Here is a 22,100-nt window from a genome sequence, read left to right on the forward strand (position 1 = left end):
TCAGTAAGCGCTAGCTAACTAGCTACCCGCGGTTCATGACATGCTGCTACAGCCAAAAGAATTATGAATGTATTTTAGGCTAAACGTTTGAAGTAATAAAAACTAAATATTATTCAAACTTTTGACTGCTTTCTTTAATACCTAGGCTACATAACACAATACTTACATACTTCTACTTTCATTACTTGAGAAGTACATTTTAATCTAAATTACTTGCAATACTTAAGTACAAAGAATGTAATTCCAGTGAAGTGTGGTAATTAAAGATCACTTCAACCTCTACTCAAGTCATGTTTTTGATGGAGCACATGTACTTTTACTCAAGTCTGGGTCTCTAGTACTTTGTACATGTCTGATAAGTTATACAGTGGGAGTCTGCTGACACCCAAATGGAACTTAATTTGAAAACTTGATAACATTTCATAACTGTGTTAATGCTGTATCCACAGTGTGTATGAGCACTAGGTTTCGGGGAAACCTTGAATTACTGTTTGACATCATAATATATAACTATTATTTCTAGTAAATTAAAAAAACTCATTACACTTTTGTTTTTTTAGAACCTCTTTTAGCTTTGTGGGGGTTTCTTGACAGCACATTGTGTTGCACTACATTTTCTGTCCATGTCTATGAAGATTTTGAGTTAACCAGGTCATTGGATATCTATAAATTCATAGTCAAAGGCTAATGGACTTGTGGTAGTTTTCTTGAGGATGTTTCAGCTCTCATCCAAAAAGTTTCTAGTTCTGACTGACTGGTAGGGAGTCGCAATCATTTACAACACTCAACAAAGAAGGTGTCTACTACACCACTTACCAGCTACTTCCACTTGTGTCTTGACATTCCTTCATATGTCAACACTTTCATTAACGTTTCTCTTTTTTTTCTCTAATACTCCTTGCTTATTTACAGTTCATTTTGTTTGTTTGCGTTTGTGAGAATACTGCAAAAAAACATGCATACTCATACCACGGTGTATAAAAAAAGCATTATGCCGCATTTCATTGCGGCATAATTTTCATTGCGGCATCATTTTTTCCCCAACCCTCAGTACTCCCTCAGTATTAGCATTGGATTTTCCAGAGCCGCAAGCAAGACTGTGGTAGAAATCGTAGGAGTAAAAACTTTTTATAACAACTATACCCTGCATGCAAGTTTAGATGCATTTACCTCAGTATTAACATTCATCTTAACATCTTTTCTACCTGCTCCACTCTCAGCTGCTGGACCTGCTGACCCCCCTTTTTGGAGTTTGGTGATTTGCTGAACTGCACCAACTGAGCCTCATTTCACTTTACCTTTAAACGGTCACTTTGTCTTTATACACCATATGTAGAACTGTTTAAACCTCTGTATAGTGAGTTTATATATATATATATATATAAATAATAAAGCATATCTTGAACACTACTAAACACTACTATTTTATAACTGTACTACTCAATTCTTATATTTTAGCCCTATATCTTAACTAACACTATTTTATAATATTTTGTCTTTGTCTTAGATTCAGATTTTGCTTTTACTTGTGTGATTTATTTTTTTAGTTATTTAATGAGCATTGTTGGAGGTGCATGAGGCCTACGATTTCCATACTTCTGTTATTGTTGTGCACATGACAATAAAGACCATTGAACCTTCAATCCCAGAGTGCATCTGGAGCGCTTTACCGGGATCAGTCCAGCTGCCAGCTGCGTGATAACCTTCTGCTCTTTCTTACTAAATAAGCCACTGAATACAGCTCACAAACACAAGATGTTGTTTGTAAAATCAGTTTTTTTTGTTCTGGATATAGTTTTTAGTGTTGATGTGGTAACTTAGGTTTTAGTTCCTGAAGCGTTGAACTTACAGTGTGCCTCCATTGTTGAGGGAGTTGAAGCTAGGTCTGGTCTGTGGCTGGGACTTGGCATGGGATTTGGGCTGGGGCTGAAGCATGCTGGGAGGCTCCACACTGTTTAACATCATAGGCAGATCTTTCTCCTGCATGTGAGTCAGAGGCAGCAATGGCTTAAATAGAGCCCCGACCTTGCACTGTGGAGGAGAGACGTACGGCAACATGCTGAAGACATTCAGAGGCAGCAGGCAGAATATTGTTGCGCCCAGGTCTGGCAGCAGGGTCTCGGTGCCACCCAGATGTGAATACTTGGGCCAAAATATTCATTCCTAACAGTCATGCATGTATGTAGTACACCTGTGTGTGCAGAAACCAATATGCACCTCTAAAGTAGATGTGCAAGGTTGCAAATAACCACCAGTCAGCAGCCAAATGCAAATTAATCTTTGGCTGCAGCTGTAAAGTGTGCCTTTGATAAAAGCTACTTTAGCAGGTATAATACTGGGTGCATTTAATACTAAAAAAAATTTAAATTAGCAAAGCAGATACTAGATTTTGTAATCCACCAGCGAATGACTAGTGGATACAAAAACATCTTGTTTGCATGGGTGTATGCATGCAGGCAAAATGTGAATCAGTGAGTGTGTTTACATGCACACTAATATTCCACTATTTGTTCAAATATGGCTATATTCCCAAATATGGTTTATGTAAACAGCATCTTTTGTTTGGATATTCTGATTTAGGCCTTTTTCCGAAAATTGCATTTTCCGATTAAGACATGGGGGATATGCAGGCACTATCTCAATGAAGGTTTATATCGCAGTTTGTGACAGTTTATCGCCTTTTGCCTGTTTATGGTCACCTCTGTGCGTTGCTTTCATTGTTTGACGTACACAAACAGCCAACAGTTAGCAAGGCTGTGGTAGAGATGCATGGCCCTGAGAAAAGCCCACATCAAGGAGAAAACACATCTACATTTTAAACATTGTGAAAGACTCAGATTTTAACAGGTTGTTGGATATGCACAAACTAAAGAATGGAAGGATACCATAGAGAGGCTATGTTTGCATAGTCAAACAAGCCCACCACCAGTGGAAAAAAAGCCTATTTTCCAAAGCTGCATGTAAATGCCAATATAAGTGGAATATTCATTTAGTCGGAATATTGTCTTTTTCAGAAAAAAGGCAAAAAACTAAATAATGTGCTTGTAAACATAGTCAGTGTGTGCAAGCATAATATATGTGGGTGCATGCATATGTCGGTGCAGGTTTTCAATAGTACATCCAAAGTGTGTATACTTCAGTGTGTGTGCAGGCAAGAGGGGTGTGGATGTTGTACCTGGGAACCTGATGTGCCCTGTTGCTGCTGCTGCAGCTGCAGCCTCCTCGCTCGATTCTGCTTATAGTAGTCGAAGATCATCAGGGCAGCATAAACCTTTCCTACCGTCAGTTCATTGTCTGAGAAGGTGAGAGAAGAAAGGATGTGAGATAGGAGGAAAGCCCAGAAAAAAATGAGAGGAGGACATTTTGCTGACTCATCCCAATCTATTTGCTTTACTTACTTTAGAGAAAAGGAACGTCTTACAGTAAGTGATTTAAATAATTCACAGTAAGTAATTAAATTAGACATTAAAGGTAAATTAAAAAAGAATCTTCACAGAATTGACTGGAAATGCCTTCATGTAGTTTGAATGTGAACCCATATCTTTAGAGGCCCTGATGTTTTTGACTTTATCTATGTTTCTAGATGCTAACCTAGTCTCAACAAAATTATGTGATGTATGATGATGAAGTATATGCCCATTGAATTTTTATGAGTTTTATTGTGTCTTTATCATGGAATGTTTCTATGTATCTATGTATGTAAAGGTTACCTGGAAGATTTGGGTACATATCTATCTATGAATGCATTTTAGCTTATGGGTTTTAGCATTCATTATCAGTATCTAATACGATTTGCCTGATGCAGGTCTAGTTCAAAAACATTGCCAGCTATTAAATTTATCTTTGCAAGTTAGACAGTGTGCAGGAGTTTCTTTTCAAATTTCAACCTACTCATCCTTCTTTAGGCGCTTGTGCCAAAAGATTGTTCTGTTCTAAACCCTTCTTTTTGTGATTAACAATTCTTTATATATTTTTAACACAACACACAAAACACAATTCACATTTACACCCCCGTCATAACCACCACCAATTCAATAACAATAACAAAATAGATCAACTTTAGTTTAAACCAAATAAACATATGTATAGAAGACAACACCATAAGCCCATCATACACACTTGAGTACCTACCCCATGTTCTGAACAATTCTTACCAAAAGGTGGAATCAAAACCAAAGCTCACAGCTGCACAGTAAGTCTTGTATTTTGCATGAACTGATGTGCTTCGACACACACAAGTACTGACATACTAACACACATGTACCTGCCTGGGGCAATATTTATCAGACTTCCTTTGACACACTGAGCTCCTCTCTCCTGTATCTTTCCATTTGTGTGCATCCATGTCCCAGAAATGCTTGTTACTAACCTAGCTCTGGGGAGTCATTCCCTGGAGTCCTTATGTTCTTTTCCCCCCAGCATGTTTCCTTGCATCAGGGAGGCCCCAAAATCATAGTAGCAGCTGTCGCCACGGTCCCCCTACATGTTCTGCGATCCCATGTTACATCCTGATTCGCTCTGCGGTGCCCTGCTACGACCTGCTGTGCCTTGTAATGCCGCACAGTGCCCTGCTATGCCATAAACAACTAGAAAGAACTACTACAAACTACTATTTTTTGTGTTATTGCCACTCTTAATTTTAACCCCATCCGGTGGTCAGACACCGCCTACCAAGAGCCTGGGTCTGTCCGAGGTTTCTTCCTAAAAGGAAGTTTTTCCTCGCCACTGTCGCACTGTTGCTTGATCTGGAAGAAACTACTAGAACTGTTGGGTCCTTGTAAATTATGAAGTGTGGTCTAGACTACTCTATCTGTAAAGTGTCTTGAGATAACTCTTGTTATGAATTGATACTATAAATAAAATTGAATTGAAGTGAACTGAATTGAGATAACTAGAAGTAAAAATCCTTCACTTTTAATTTTACTGACAATCTCAAGAACAAAAGCTATTATCAAATATCTTGTAACTTTAAAATGTAATTTACTTTTTGGAGAGACTCCACAATATCTGTGGTCATGATAGATTATCCTACACAAGCTGATGCAATATTCTCTTTTACCAATGGAAAATGACCCCCTTAGGATTCTGTTAAACAGCCAAAGGTGCTGCATTTCTCTGTTCCAGGGTGAACGTTTTAAACGGCTAATTCACAACAAAATGTGATTAGAACTGAGTAGTGAGATTCAGCTTTGAACTTTCAATTCTCAGCAGACAGAGAGACTCTAGACATAAATGTTAGACAGAGGAAACACTGTTTGTTTATTCAAAGACACCTGCTAAGGGTGAGAATAAGCGATGTGTATGTTGAGTTTGACAATTTTTTAAAATAATCATTGAAGAGTGAATATTGAATTAATGTTTTAGATTGTATTAGGCTAAGAGGAAAGTTTCCACAAAATGCCTAATCTATAAGCGGATGCGGAGTACTACCACATATGTAGTCTTGCATTGCCAGACCTATCTCCACAGTTTCCCCCAATGCTGCCCCATCGGAGTGTAAATGTGTGTGTCTGTTATCTGATGAGCAAGTGGCACCTTGTATGGCAGCCTTGGCCACAGTGTGTGAATGTGTGTGAATATGGTGCCTGTACTATGTAAAAGTGCTTTGAGTAGTCGTTAATACTAGAAAAGTGCCTTATAAGAACAGAAGCACCAAAGATGGCTTGCAAAATAGTCTCAAGAAGGAACTTGTTTTGGTGGACCATTTACACCCCACAATAAAAAAACACCACCTACATTATTAAATGGATTCACTGTTCACTGAAACTGTTCACACAAAACAGTAAAATTAGCTGGATAAGTTAAACGTAATTTGCTCTTACCAGTGTGTTGCCGTGTGAATTTTGTCCATATTAAATCCCCACCAAGCGGCCCCAAAACGTCCCAGTTTGAGAGGAAACATATTTTTTGTAAATCTTTACAATAAATCCTTGAAAGAACGTTCTTCAAGCGTGTAGCCTTCTAGGTCAAAGTTTTTTTTTTTTTTCGTAGCACTGGGATTTTAAGAAGACAAATTTTGTGGCAAAGATAGGTCCTTAGAACATTTTATGCATTTTACAACATTTGCACTCCATTTTCACCTTCCATAAACACCACTGATATACACATCCCATGTTATAAAATGTTATGTCAACTTTAAACAGCACCTCTACCACTCAACCATGGTCATAGAACTCAGGTTGTGACAAGGATATTGTGTAAAAACAGAAAGTTCAAATGGTTGATAATGCTGAAATGCTTACGTTTATGTGGCGTCACCAACAGATCCATGGTCTTATGAGAGAGGCTGGGCCACACTGTCGACAGCTCCTTCTTTAACTCATAGTCAGATATTCGCTGAGCTACCATGCCTGCAAATCCACAGAAAGAGAGACTTTTAACCTCTTTTATTAAACCACATAGACCATTTGCCAGTCACAGCACTGTGTACAGTGGTTTAAATTTAAAAAAGAGAATAAAGACAGAAAAAATGCCAGAAACATCTTCAAACTAGTTTATTCGAGATTTATAAAAAAAAGCAAACAAAGGTATAAATATGTTGTCCCTTAGCCAAGATGCATATTAAAAGTGCATATAGAGACGGTGAAACTTGAGACAAAATCCAGTAGACACACCCAGCACAGCACAAAGATTCCTAATGAATACAGATGGAAGCCATCTGCTTATTTCCAGCTCTTAAAACAATAAATAGCAGCTGGCTATCTGTAACTCTGGTCGGAAATCGCTGGATGCTAAAGCTGCCATTATAACATAACACCAGTGAAGTGTGTTTTGAAATTTCAATACATCGTTTTTAATACTAGTTTAGGTGAATAGACATTAGAAGAAGTGCATTAAACCACACAGAGCTTTCACTGTTTAGTTTACTATAAGAAAATAAAACACTAAATGTCTTTGATTGGTCTTAAATGGGAGGAGAACACACTACCCTAATTTTAGCATCGCTTTATTGGCTTCACATTTCTTCAAAGAAAACACTTTAAAATTCTATTGATGACTTGGTGTTAAAATTGGCTATAGCACCTACAAACACAAACTCTACATAGCTCTGACTGATTTATACTAGTATCTATAATTTATGTTGAAGTGTTTTCTTTCTTAAACCAAGGTGTGAAAAGGTAGAGCCCCTCCATTTTCCCAACTAGCCTGAAATTCTCCGTGACATTTAAACTGACTACCTTAACCTACAAGCACAAACACGCTTACACGCGCACCCAAACACACTTAGGGGCGTTATACAGTAGCCGCAGCCAAGCTGGCGTGAGCAAATGTGACGTCATGGGATCGCCGTACCTATTCATACAATAGACAGTTAAAGAAATGGATCCCATGGCTCTGGACGCGGACCAGTGAAGGATATTAGCATAGACAATTAAAGAAATGGAACAACAGATCCCATTTTTCTGGACAGAAAATAGAAGCACTTCTCCGGTGATGGCTAGTTGTTACTGCGCAGCCTCCACCTGAGCTTGACAAATTAGTTGTGACGTGAGCAATGTGTCTGAAAGTTGTAAGTCTTCTGCTAGCTGTGCCAAGACAAATCTCAATAATTCTCATTCAGCAGAGATGGAGAGCATAGGTATATGTTTGGAGATAACATAGGCACAGGCTAATTACTGCTAACTAACATGCTAGTTAACATTAGTAATTAAACCTAAACAGCTGATGTAACTCAAAACTGTCTGCGTGCTCCTCCTGGCAATATGATGATTTGTCAACTACGCAACAGTAAGTTGCGTGGTTATGATGCAATTGTTAGCCTATTTTTACAAAAACATCTGCTACGGAGCCATAAGGTAATGAGGTCTTTTTTTTTTTTTTTTAAGATTTTATTTTTGGGGCATTTCAGGCCTTTATTTGGTAGGACAGTTAAGGATATGAAAGGGGAGAGAGAGGGGGAGTGACATGCAGCAAAGGGCCGCAGGCCAGATTCGAACCCGGGCCAGCTGCGTCGAGGAGTAAACCTCTACACATGGGCACCCGCTCTACCCACTGAGCTATCTGGGTGCCCAAGGTAATGGAGTCTTAAAAAGCTTCAGATGTAAAGTTATTCACTCTCAAAGTGGCAGCAAAATAAATGGCAGTCAATGGGATGCTAACCCAGGTGATGGCTTCATAGCATTAAAATGGCGCCATGGGAGCTACGCTTAGAGAGGAGAAGCTTACCCCCTTGATAGCATCTACTTTTCACTTTGCATCAATTATCTGTGGTCAACCCCCGCATCAATTTGTTTTATTCCCTGTTTAGGACATGGGATAGTGTTCATTGGAGTGGATGAAGCTATTGTCACAATACAAAATGATTTGTTGTATTGCAAGTTAATTATTATTTCATTCAAGGCAAGGAAAGAATATTAATCTTAGTACTGATATGTATATTAAACTATATTTCAATGTACGTGTTATACATAGTAGATCCGCTGAATCACTATACACAAAACACCCTGTCATATTTGTTTCTACCAATTAGCTTAACTGAAGGGCTTTATTTAAAGTTAGGGGTTTCTGCCCTTGAGGGTGAGTCTGAGTGTCAACTTGCTGAGAGGTTGTACATGGAGAATTATTGAAGCAGAGTATTTTTTGCTTGTGCTATTGAAATTAAGAAACCTGTGGGTTGATTTTGTTTTGTGTTGTATGGGAAGTCTTTTTGTTAGCAATGTCCCAGATTAAATATATTTTTTTGCACTGTAAATAAATCTTTACTATTCACTGCGATCCACGTTTAGCTGTTGCGGTGTCTTCACCCCATCATCACCCAACCTCAGTGTGTCCTTGTTGCCATCCTGTGTAGACGTGAGCTGAGAGGCCCATTTTTCACACAAGGTTAGAAGGAGGTAAAATTAACATTATGTTTTTTTTTAATCTAACCTAGTTATTTTATTTTATTCTATTCCAATGATGTGAGGTGTGTTTCTCTGACCTGAGGCCAGTTTGATCCCAAGGGCAGTGCGAATCAGGGCCATCAGAGTGGAGGTGAAATGGACGCTGTTGTCATCAGCAATGGGCATGTTCATTTTGACGAGGCGCTGAGGAGAGGAGATGAACGGTGACAGAGACTTAAGATCACTGAGTAATGGCAAACAACCCAATCAGAACATACAATTCACCAAGAGAAATCAATCTGTGTGCTGCTGTGATCCAATACCCTCCAGTGATTCACTCTCTTAGCATAAAGTACTTTACAAGTGCTTTGCTAAATTTTGTTTGATACGTGGCCAAGTTACAAAAGTTACTGAGACTGAATTCAGCACACAAAAAGCCTTCTCTACAAGTACATACAGAGGAGACTAACTAGACATTCACATTCACTGCTATTGGCTACAGTATGCACTACGCTGCAAGTCAAAGTGCACTGGTGCAAGACTGACATTGACCGAAAGAAAGGTGAAAGTAGGCATGTAACGCATAACCATGAAGGTGCCTTGACAGTCACAGGAGCTCGACTCTGTGGTTGCCATCCTAGCAATCATCAACTTGGAGTTGAGGGGGTTGAGTATGCACTACATGAAGAGTAGCAGCTAGCAAAAAACAGTGTCCATTCCTCCAAGCTTGGGCAGCCTTAGCAGGAAGACTTGGTTCATATAGGACTAACGGCACCACTAGATGCATACATTATGCTGTGGGATTGTTGTAAGAGTGGAGCTCCCCTGGACACAAAAAGCATTCACCTACATGGGCTATCAGTGGCAGTGCAGAAAGTAGGACAGAACACAGTCAGAATGAGATGAGGAAGGGGAGCTGAGCCTCACACACACACACACACACACACACACAGTCGTGTCTGCCTATCTTTGCGGGGACCAGTCATTGACATAATGCATTCCCTAGCCCCTAACCCTAACCATAACCATCAAACCTAAAGGCCTAACCTTAACCCTCACCCTAAACCTAACCTTAACCTAACTCTAACCCTACTCCTAAAACCAAGTGTTAGTGCTCAAAAAGCCCTTTAACGTTAAGGGGACCAGCATTTTGGTCCCCAGAAAGCAGTCAGGTCCCCATAAGTATACTGTTTTCACAGTATTTGGTCCCCACGAATGTAGCTATACCTAGACCACACAGACACACACACACACACACACACACACACACCATCTACACATACATACAAACACACACAATCCCAAGCTGCACAATCAATTACAAAGACATAGACTTCCTGCCGCTGTCAGCTACGCCTGGTATTATCATCTTGATTCTGCTTACGTTGTATGTCGACTGAAACATGCGTTATTAGGTAGGCAGAGCTGGTGGATATGTCAACAAACATCGTGGATCTCAAAGGTCAAACTTTATCTTTGAATCATTTTCATGTCACTCTAATGGCCATACTCTATGAAAGAAACAAAAAAACACGTGGAAATACTGTATGCTGGCCCTATACACACTAAAATATTTTTTTATTAAAATGGAGTCTGGTGAGTTGGGCAATTCAGCCAAAATGAAATAAATTTAAAAAACACATTAACCAATTTTTTGTCAATGCTGTGCAGCATTGACATTCTTACACAGACAGACATGCACAATTTTACACACACACACACACACACACACACACACCCACACACACACACAAACACACATACACACACATACATCTCAGAGTGGATAGACTGAGATGACAGAAAGAATGAGAGGGAATGGTCAGCAAATATAGAACCACAAAGTGAAAAGCACACATAGAAAGTATTACTCCTACAGAAAAGAAATAGAAGCTACATATACACACACCCACCTGCGCGTGTGCGCATACCCACACACACTGCTCCACAAAATAAAACACATACTAGGGCGTACATTCAAAGGAAATAATAATAATTAATAACAAGTATGACAAAAGGGATCACATATCCTCCAAAAACATAATATATGCTAATTTCCGTTAACTTTAAGTCTTCTTATTTCAGCTTTATGTTCTTATCATTAGTGATGGGTATTAGCCCACACAAAGAAACAGGTAAGACAGTAAAGATGAGATAGGGGCTTACACCAAAAGTATAAGCACGCTAGCAAAACAAAGTAAAGAAAAGAGGGAACACTGTAGAGCACAGACATTGGCTTGACTTCACTCCAATCGGGAAAAAAAGATTGTCGAGCATAGGGAACAAGGTGGAGGAAGATGAAGGTCTACCTTGTAAGCGACTCTTGGCGGACATTTCTTTCCCAAACCTAAGGGTGGGGACATGTGGAGCAGCATCTGATACATATCGAGGTACTTGATACGGCCACTTCACAGGGTAGGAAATCAAACATAGACAAAATGCAAACAGAGAAGGATGGGGAGTTAGAGAGGGAGGAGAGGAACAAAGGGAAAAAAACAACAAAACAGGAGAATAATGTAAAGGAAAAACAGAAATCTGTTGTTAATAGATTTCCTAGAGTGATATGTAAGATGGATGTCATCCTCGGCCACTGTGAATGGGCACAGGGATGCATCACTGTGGAGCTCAGGATCCCTGACAGGAAACATGAAATGGTAAAGAGTGAGTTTGGTGGGAGAGGGGAGGAGGGGAGAGAAGAGTGGATGATGGGTTGACCCAACACACCGAATGCTGATGGGTGGGAAGATAAATGACAGCATTGTAACGGGGATGTCTGCCTCAGCATGCTAGCAAACATCCCAGTGGTACGTCAACCAGGGTGCACGGAGACAAAGGTTTCAATGCCAGCCCAAGCTTTGGTTTGGGATTAGCCTGGCCTTCCTCTGGTAGACATCTTCATAAAAAATATATCACGTTCATGTCAAGTAAATTTTTTATTATATAGCCCAATATCACAAATATGCCTTAAGGCTTTACTATCTGTACAGTATACAACTCCCTCTATCCTTAGACCCTCAGATGTAGAGATCAAGGCATTTGAGGATTTAAGCTCATAGAAATGGGAATTAAACACGTTTTCTGACTTGCTATTACAGACAGTAGAAAGTAAGCATGGCAGGTGGCATGTTGGACTATGCCGTGGCTTTGAAAGCTTTGTTTCCACTCCGGCATCATCAACCAAAGCCAGTCAGTTTGGAGGGGCGGGTGCTCGTGTAAAGGCGATTTCATTGGTGCACAGCCATTCAGTTAAAAGTCTTTTGGCATAGAGGTACACAAAGCACCCTAGTGACGGAAATGTCTGGTATTTGCAAACCTTGTATGCTACCCTATTAGGGCAGTTCTTTCCTAAGCCAAGTGGGGGTGAGATAACGCGTAACAAATTGTACATATCCTTATAGGAAATCCGTCCGCTGTGGAAAAGAACAAGCACATAAATAAACAATTCGTTCAAGACAGCTTAAAATAAAACAATGATCATCAGTGGGCTGACCGCATACAACAAGTACAAGGCTTGTGCATGCGGCCTCATTTAGCCACCAGTCACAAACAGGGAAGAGAGTAAAGTTAAGCTATCTGTTCACCCCACTTTACTTTGTGTGCTACTCTCTGGGGCTCAGAGGGAGGCGTGAACATACCATGCAGCGGGGTCGTACTCAGCCCAAACCCGGATGAACTCATCAAGGTGATGAGGCCCCAGGATGGAGGAGTCTCTGGTTAGGTACTCAAAGTTATCCATTATGACAGCCACAAACAGGTTCAGCATCTGGAACACAGACATTTAAACAGTCATTTTGGAGCAAAATTAATTATTCTCAATGACACTGGCAAGGACAGCTGAGCTGCTGTCGGAGCTGAAGCATGCAATCCTCAGCCTCTCTTTACTTTTATTTATTTAGTGTTTGTTATCTTTAGAGTGTCTTGTACTTTTAGCTTATCCCTAGCTGCTGCAACAGTGTGAATTTACTCATTGTGTGATTAAAAGAGGATTTTGAATCTGTAATCTTAGTTAATCTTTTGTTTCCAAGCTTCTAGCACCACCTATTTCCTGAGAACACTTGGATGAACTGAGCTAAGCTACTTTCTGGGGTAACTGGGAGCTGTAATCATTAGGTCTAGGAGAATGAAGGGCTCCTTGACCTAATGATGCTCCTGACTGTATCAGCTTCTCAATATAGTGATGTAGGCAATCATTTTATAAAAATGATCTTGTGTATTTTTTGCAACTCACTGTGCGGACAAATCCCGCCATGCTTGGCAGTGAGGCGCTTATAAAACCTATATCAAACATTTTTCTTTTAAATGCATAGAAGGTTCTTGTTTTAAAAAAGTAAACTCAATAGTTAAGAAAAAGCTATTTCTTTTTTCCACTTAACTTAATTTAAAGGTTATAACCACACAATTAAAAATATAGTAATTGTAGTGTGTGGACATGTACATTGAGTCACATTAAATTTATTTACACCTCAAAACTCAAATGAATCTAACATTTTCTGCAAGGCCAAGTGTCACATCCATGTCACAACTGACAAGCTAGATCAGGTAAACAGTTAGAGTGGCTACATTTAGGTGTTTTTAGGAACTAACCAGGAAGGAGCAGAGGAAAATAAAGGAGACAAAGTAGAAGTATGCAAAATCACTGCCGCATTCTTCCCCATCGGACCCTGATAGCTTGTCACAGGCTCGTTGACTTAAACATGATAACATGATCTCGTGCCAGGCCTCACCAGTTGCACTCCTGATGCACATAAAAACACAGACAAAGAAAAGACAAACAGAGAAGCTTTGATTTGAGAGACATAAAGGTCTGTCAGCCTTTTGGGAATCTACAGTTCAGCTTCAACAACATCAAACAGACAAGGTAGATTGATCATTTAACTTTATCTTAAAAAGAAAAAGGTCAGATAAGACAGTTACATTAACAAGAATTCACCTAAGTGTACATAAATTCACATAGTTTAAGACTTAAGAAAAAGACATCAGCACATTATATTTGATTGACAGTTGCATGTCAATATAAGCAACACTAACTGACAATAGATTTTGATACAAAGTTGCCTATTTCTGATTAGAATTACATTTGATTACATCCTCTTCCAACAGAGCCCATCCACTTCAAATCAGTAGGAGAGCACAGACAAACACACAGAGACACAAAATCTCTCATAACACGACAGTGGGGGTGGCAGTAGCTCAGTCCATAGGGAGTTGGGTAGGGAACCGGAGGGTCACTGGTTCAAATCCCCGTATGGACCCAAAAAGTTGGGAGCGTGGATTGGTGGCTGGAGAGATGCCAGTTCATCTCCTGGGCAATGCCAGGTGCTCTTGAGCAAGGCACCGTACCCCCCCGACCGCTCAGGGCGCTGGTTCAGCTGGCAGCCCACTCCCTCTGACATCTCTCCATGTATAGTGCATGTATAGGTCCTGAGCATGTGTGTGTATTTCAGGCCTGTGTGTGAGTACTAACAAAAAGTGTGTACACAGAGTGTAGTGCAGTAATTTCCCCATTGGGGACTAATAAACAAATTTAAAAAAAAAAAACTTTGGACTTCTTGGCTCACAGTAAGAAGCTGATTGATAAAATAGGTTTTCGTCCTTAGGTCCTTTAATGATTAATAAAGATCACATTTTACAGGAGTTATGATCTCCCCTTATATAGGACCATCTGCTGTATCATGATTGAAGTTTATGTTGACAGCTGAGTTATTTAAAGTGTATGAGCAAACTTCATACACTAAGGGTGACTGCAAGATGCCAATGAAAGCTTTTGCAAAAGTTTGTAAATGAACCTTTTCACATTATTGCTTCTAAGGTTGAGAGGGAACTTTTATGCTCAACATCTTGCACGGTTCTTATAAGAATAGAGGTGTGAGGATGCAGAACTTGTTGGTAGCAAAAATTCATAACTCTAAAGACAAAACTGACTCAGCTGTGACCTCATGTCCTTCCTGGCAATGTAATACCCAGCCCATTGACTTAGGGTTTTCCACAGTGTATTAACCACATTGCTGATATCCACGTATTTACAGAAATTCAATAAAATTAATAATTCATTTTCAAGATAACAAACGATATGGCCACAGCCAAATCTGAAAACGTTCCCGCCATGGATGGTAAATTTATCACACTGTAAAGTGCAACTCGCAAAGGAACTTTGGAATAAAACAGCTGCGCTCAGAGTTTGAGGATGTTTCAATGTTTACTAGAGCTTGTTCCTGGCTCCTGACGAACATCCCAGAAAGACGGGTGTTCCTCGTACACACTAATTTTTCACTAATTTATACAATCTTCTAACGACGAGGCATTATAAAATCATTTTTTTAATAGTGATGGACTGTAATGCATTAAACTACCCAACATTATAATAAGTAGTTAAAATTTATTAAAACTTGTAAATGTATTTGGGGGGGGGAAGGGACCCTAATTATTTTTCACAGTACGTCTGTCTCAGTACTATCAGGATATAGTGACAGTTTCCATAGTTTCATAGACTCTATGATGGTGAGGGCCTGTGACAGTATCCCTACACACCACTTTTTTGTTTTAAGTGTCTAGTTTTATAAAAAATCTTTATTTTCCTTCTCTGCTCCCTCTGTTTTTGAGCAGTTACAGTTAGGTTGTATTGTCTGACTGTGCAGAATGTTTCCCCACTGGGTTCTTGTTCTTTTCTCTTTTTTAAGTGTAATAGCTCTAGTTTTGGAATAAAGTGGCATTGTCTATGTTTTCTGAACTCCACATTTCTCTCTGACTCTACTATGACTTTAGCAGCTATGATGTCATCAAATGTAGAAAAGGTGAAACTTCAGCATTATGGTTTGTGTATACCTGCTCATTACTTCCTGAGCTGTCTGTCCACTGAAAGTCAAATTGATTACTATTTTATAAAATAGTATTTTATTTTATTAGTATTTGGTCAATGTGATCCAATGTCTTCCTGGGATTTACATATAATTATGAAGCTTTTTATACCTGAACAGCAGCATTAGAGCTTGAAGGAAAGTGCGGAAGTTGTTGTGGTGATTGATAGCTGTGTCCTCATTCATCTCAATGTTGCCAAACACCTACAGCAGAGACACAGTGAGGGAAAAAAAATTTTTTTAATGTCTTAGCAATGTGCAAATTATGTTTTTCACGTTCAACATTTTTGTGACCACAGCAGAGCGGCTTCACCCACCTGCATCCCAATGATGGCATAAATGAAGAACAGCATAGCAATCAGGAGGCAAACATAAGGCAGGGCCTAAAAGACAGGAAACAGAAAACCAAAACACATTTACTCATTAATATCCACTCTGAATTATTCCAGACAGAATGTTTGAGTTCAGTAAAAGAAAAAATTACACAACTCCATTGTTATTTCACACACACACGCAAGCAGGCACGCACGCAGGCACGCACGCACGCACGCATGCGCACGCGCACACACACACACACACACACACACACACACACACACACACACACACACACACACACACACACACACACACACACACACACACACACACACACACACACACACACACACACACACACACACAAATGTCCAAAATATATAAATGCACACACAGCGCTCATAGACATGCATGTTGTTGTTGAGAGATGTTAGAGTGATGGGGCTACCCTTGGCCAGGCGCCCCAAGCAGGGGTTTGGAACCTTGCTCAATGGCACCTTGGCAGTGCCAGCTAGTCCACACTTCATGCTGGTTGATCATGCTGCCGCCAAGAAGTTAGGTGTGTGAGTGTGAGAAAGTGCACGTCAGTGAGCATGTGATTATGTGTGCGAGCACCTTAAAGGACTGGACGAAGGTCCACAGCAGGATGCGGATGGTGTAGCCCTGTCTCAGCAACTTGATGAGCCGAGCGGCTCTGAACAGCCTCAGGAAGCTCAGGTTCAGCAGCCTGTCCTGTTAGACACAGACGGGACATCAAGCAACCACAGGCACTTATCACTCACTGTTAAACACACACCCTTTTCATGGCTGAATTATTTAATTAAGTCACCAGTTACAAAATATCACAGTGGCGAGACTGGGACTAGCATGGTCCAGATCTGGCTCCCGGGTTAAAGAAGGCATTCTCAACAAACCCGTTCTGACTCTTTCATATAAAGCAGAGATCAACAATATACTGTGCAGGGATAAAAGTCTACAAGTTTCCCAGGAGCTAAGACAATCTGAATTGTGTCTCAAATGGGAGCAAATGTGAAAGAGTACATTGGTGTTATACCCATATTACGGTAATGTACTGTATCTTAAATACATGGTTGCATCAGAGTTTAACACATTAACGTGCACTAGGTTCCCATCTTAAAACTATACTGACAGCCCATACGTAAAATTTTAAAGTTTTTGGTTGCTGTAATTGTCCTGCCCATAATGGCCGCAAAAAGATTGCCTCAGCCATTTCAATGTGAGTGACGGGGGATCAATTCTACAGTCCTCATTCTGTGTATATTCTTCCAGTTTTTGCAGTATAAAATTCCTGATTGGGTGTTAATACCGCTCTATAGCTCAGCAAGGAAACACTGTGCGTGGATACAAAATGAGGGGATTCCCCACCAAAACAAGTGAACCTATTCTTTAAGCCCATCACTAAATATGATCGCCAGTCCCACAATCTACACCAGAAGATGTACATGTTCATGCTATGAGCTAAGCTCATTAAAACACACTGTGATGACCCAGTAGAAACAAACCCACTCCGGCCCATTAATTCAACAATTCAACATCAGAAAACAGTTGTGTGTGGCTTTGGAGGAGCTTTGTAAAGTCTAAGAAAGTAACCCTGAATTAATATAGGTTACAAATGATATCAGAAAGACATTTTTAAAAGTGTGTTTTTTTAAATGCATTGAGGGTCTGACAAAATCAACTTGCATCATGGGAAGTGGAGCACCCACTACACAGTTTGACCAGTCAAACCACCAACGCTGTGCAAGCAGTCACCATTAACATGGCTCAAGCACATCGTTTGTTGTTTGACTGGTCATGACTGTTTTTCCACTGTCATTAGAAACTATCTTTTTAACAAACTGTCTGTACACTTACAAAGTTCTCAATGCTTCAGTTTACATGTAGGGACCCTCAATATGCTACTGTGAAAGTGTGGTGCTATTTTGAGCCTTGTTAGTGGTATAGAAATAGCGATTTATTTAGCAGTGCCTAATTAGCTAATCAGGGGTTTGCGCTAAAAACTTGTCACATTTGGATTAGCATTAAAACATATCCCAGAGAACAGGCGACTCGGTACCCATGTGTCATTAACCCCTAGGTTAATTTTGCGCTGGAATTTACCTTTGAGTGGTATATGTACACTGGGGTTCGAAAGTTTGGGCAACCCAAGTAAAAACATTTATTAATGTACATAAAAAAGAAAATAAAAGATGGAAAAATCTCCCAAAGGCATCAAATGACAGATTAGACATTCATGTTATATGTCACAAAAACTTAGATTTTATTTCCATCATTTACACTTTCAAAGTAACAGAAAACAAAAAAAATGGCGTCTGCAAAAGTTTGGGCACCCTGCAGAGTTTATACCTTGTACCCTTTGGAAAGTATCATCAATCTGGAAACACTTCTTTTAGCCAGCCAAGAGTTTCAATTCTCGTTTAAGGTATCCTTGCCCATTCTTCCTTCCAAAAGTCTTCCAGTACTATGAGATTTCTGGGCTGTCTGTCACGCACTGCTCTTTTAAAGTCTATCCATTGATTTTCAGTTATGTTGAGGTCAGGAGATTGTGAAGGCCATGGCGAAACCTTGAGTTTACACCTCTTGATGTAAACAACCGTGGATTTTGAGGTGTGTTTAGGATCATTATCCATTTGTAGAAGCCATACTCTCTTTAACTTCAGATTTTTCACAGATCAAGTACACGTCCAAAGTTTCCTGAAATTTTATTTAAAACATTTTTCCTTCTACTCGTGAAATGTTCCATCCACAATCCATGATGCTGTCAGGTCCCAGCTTTCCAAAGGGGGTGGTGCATGCTATAAACTCTGCAGGGTTTTTGTGACATATCCAAAAGTCTAATCCGTCATTTTATGATTTTTGGAGATTTTGTTAATCTTTTCTTGGCTTCTTTATACAAGTTTTTACCTGGGGTGCCCAAACTTCAACCCCACTGTATTACAGTGCTATTGACAAGGCAGAATGGGATTTTCTGGTTTTATGTAATTGCATTCAGTTCAGACTTTTGTAGCAGATCTGACCTAGTTAGAGATTACCATTGAGACTTTATCAAAAAAGTGACTTGGGGGACCTCAGATATTTAGTTACAAGAGAAATGTTTAAAAAGGGATTAAAGTCAGGATATCTCTGCCTTTTGCTTCTTTTTCTTTTTTTTCTTATTCTTTCTTAAAGCATCTCTGATAAGTTCCTCAACTTTCTGCAAGGGCAATACTACATTGCTGAAGTCCTCACATTTAAAATGACCACAACATTGTATAAATTAGATAAAACAGTAGGCAAGCTATGAGCAAAGAATGGCAACAGAAAGTCACTCACCGTAGTCTAATGATGTTTGGTACCAGGGCATGGTAACACCGGTGATGACATTCAACAAGATGGAAATGTAGAAAGAAAGAGAGAGATAGAGAGAGAGAGAGAGAAAGAGAGAAATAAAGACAGATAGCAGTGGAAGATGAGGAGAAAGGACAACAAAAACAGTCATATTGCAAGACATAAACTGATACAGCTCAACAAATACACACATGTAAATCAGTCAAAAGCTACTTCACAATACACACATGTGACTGAACAGAAAGAAAGTGTCTGGAATGAATAAAAAAACTGTCAAACAACCAAAAAAGGCATAACAACGCATAGCTCCGCTGTAAACCTCATATTAGAGATTACTCTCTGAGGTGGATTAAAAGAAGCCATCGTTCCTTAGCTCCTTTATCAGAACTCTGTGATATATTGATCATATATATTGATCTCTTCTCTCCAAGTCTTAAACTGTCTGGACTGCTGCCATGTGACTGTCTTTGCTGATGTGGCTAGTTAACTTGTTTGCATAAAGCTTGCTGTATAGACTGTCCCTTTCCCAGCTCCATACCATGACCGTTGTGTGGTACGAACACAATGCATTCAGCCTTGTTAAGGTGCGGGTTGAGTGGGTGGGTACCGTTGCTCTTACATTGATTTCAGTCACCAGGATGTCAGTGATGCTGCCCAACACTGTGACAAAGTCAAACACGTTCCAAGCATCCTTTAAGTAGTTCTGAGAAACAATAGTTGAAAATCATTAGTTCTTATACATTATTCAGGATATTTAAAGTTGTCTCCTAAATGTTACCCACCAATGGACCAAAAGCAATGATCTTGAGTATACACTCCAGAGAGAAGAGAGTGGTGAAGACTATATTGAGGTTCTTCAGCATTGCTTCATAAAAGTCTGGAGCTCCATGAAACTGAAAGACAGGGGAACATACATCGTGTTTTCCTGGCTGGCATGTAGGTGTAACATTCTTATAGAAATAGTTTGACATTTTGGTAATTAAAGCTTATTCACTTTGTTGCTGAGCGTTACATAATGAGATAAATACCACTCTTATATATGAAGCTACAGCATGCTACTGGTTGACTTAGCCTAAGTCCCAAACATTATAACCATCATAACCACCATTACAACCTGGGTGAGGAGGTAGAACGGTTGTCTACCAATTAAAATGTTAGTGGTTCAATCCCTGACCTCTGCAGTCTACATGTTAAAGTGTCCTTGGACAGAACTATCTGAGAGGTCGTCAGTAGAACAGGGCAGGAACTATAAAAAAATATCTGGCAAACGACTTTATGGCGTTATGGCGACGTGGATTCTCGTGTTCTGTTGCTAATCTGTTGCAAAAACAAATACTACTTAAAACATCCCAATTTGAAACAATACTTGTAATACAAAGTAATATGCCAAGAAAAGTAACCAACAGCACTGAAATCATGGACAACCCCTTCACAATTGACATCATGAAGGCTATATAGTAATTAAAACAAGATTATCACTCTGAGATGGATTGCTGAGGCTGAAAAATGCATATCCACGGCAGAGGACAAGATTGAAATGCTGCAAAATATTGTGGAGAAACTTGAAAGGATCCTATATGATGAATAACATCTGTGTACTGGGTGTGCCTGAAAGGGAGGTGGGATTAGCCTCAGACCTCTGCTCTTACACGGAAAGTAGATGGCGGACCTTCTGAAAATATCCCTTGCTGTTCAGACACAAACGCAATACTTTGAAGAAAGACAAGTTGGATTTTGGTGTGATGTGTGATCTGGCGATTTCATGTGATCTCGTGATATCACGAGAATCCAGCTGCTGTGCAAGGTAAGCCTTGATCACCAGTGTAGGAATGTGTGTGTAAGTGTGGGGAATTTTTCCTGTAGTGTAAAGCACTTTTACGTGGTTGCTAAGACTAGAAAAGTGGAATCTATCTATAAATGACAGTAGTGTCTGTCTGTCTGTGTGTCTGTAAACCTCTATATGTATGTGGGTGCCCGCTCTACCAACTGAGCTATCTGGGAGCCCAACACCATCATTATACACGCTGACTGTGGTGATATCAACATGTAATATCGTGGACAAAATTTCTCTCTCTCTCTCTCTCTCTCTCTCTCTCTCTCTCTCTCTCTCTCTCTCTCTCTCTCTCCCTGGTGGTTGATTAACACAGATATACACTGATTCTCATAACAGGCCAGGTGAGTAGCAAACTGCCATACGGCTAATGTCTCCACATTTTCTTTGTGATATTTTGTGATTACGTTCTGAATCTGCCACGTTCTCTGTCAGTTAAATATAGTAGCACAATGTCTCCCTCTGATATACTGTAGACACTATACTACACTGTATGTCAGTAGTAGGCTATACCGTGGAGTTGCACATTAAGTGGTTTGGGGTCCTTCTGTGAGTAATTTTAGGGAGCAATTTGGTTTTGAAGAATTCTACAAACAGCACTACCACGAGCCAAGTTATCGGCCCAACGGGCACTGTACTAGTATATATAAATGCTCGTCCATTGACCATAAAATAAATTGCCTTTACAATTAGTTATTGTATGGATGTTACCTTTGGACAGAGCCTGGCTAGCTGTTTTGTCCAGCCTTTTGCTAAGATTACACAATAAGCTTCATATTTACTGTACACGCATGAGAGTGGTATTGATTTTTTCATCCATCTCTCGGCAAGAAAGGGAAGTCCTGTAAGTACTGTAACTCTCTCCTTTTTGGCCTTCCTCAAAAATCCCTCCATAAACTTCAACTTCTTCAGAACTCAGCAGCTCGT

The 22,100-nt window shown here is 39.8% G+C and overlaps 1 protein-coding gene across 2 annotated transcripts in view; it reads right to left on the minus strand.

Annotated features, from left to right (window-relative positions):
* The window catches only part of cacna1ba (calcium channel, voltage-dependent, N type, alpha 1B subunit, a), a 168,458-nt gene that overhangs the window by 16,079 nt on the left and 130,279 nt on the right, over positions 1 to 22,100 (minus strand). The window contains exons 35-47 of one of the 2 annotated variants that reach the window (XM_034871800.1): positions 20,125 to 20,235; positions 19,962 to 20,045; positions 19,328 to 19,333; positions 16,610 to 16,726; positions 15,994 to 16,059; positions 15,789 to 15,880; positions 13,407 to 13,557; positions 12,458 to 12,585; positions 11,132 to 11,228; positions 8,921 to 9,026; positions 6,243 to 6,350; positions 3,176 to 3,294; positions 1,850 to 2,031 (exon numbers count right to left, since the gene is read on the minus strand). In XM_034871800.1, coding sequence (XP_034727691.1) covers positions 1,850 to 2,031; positions 3,176 to 3,294; positions 6,243 to 6,350; positions 8,921 to 9,026; positions 11,132 to 11,228; positions 12,458 to 12,585; positions 13,407 to 13,557; positions 15,789 to 15,880; positions 15,994 to 16,059; positions 16,610 to 16,726; positions 19,328 to 19,333; positions 19,962 to 20,045; positions 20,125 to 20,235 — 1,367 coding nt within the window. The remainder of the gene's footprint in view (positions 1 to 1,849; positions 2,032 to 3,175; positions 3,295 to 6,242; positions 6,351 to 8,920; positions 9,027 to 11,131; positions 11,229 to 12,457; positions 12,586 to 13,406; positions 13,558 to 15,788; positions 15,881 to 15,993; positions 16,060 to 16,609; positions 16,727 to 19,327; positions 19,334 to 19,961; positions 20,046 to 20,124; positions 20,236 to 22,100) is intronic. The other variant, XM_034871799.1, reaches the window with a different exon arrangement.

Source organism: Etheostoma cragini, chromosome 5 (genome assembly GCF_013103735.1).
Source record: "Etheostoma cragini isolate CJK2018 chromosome 5, CSU_Ecrag_1.0, whole genome shotgun sequence".
In the NCBI taxonomy this organism is placed as follows: Eukaryota; Metazoa; Chordata; class Actinopteri; order Perciformes; family Percidae; genus Etheostoma; species Etheostoma cragini.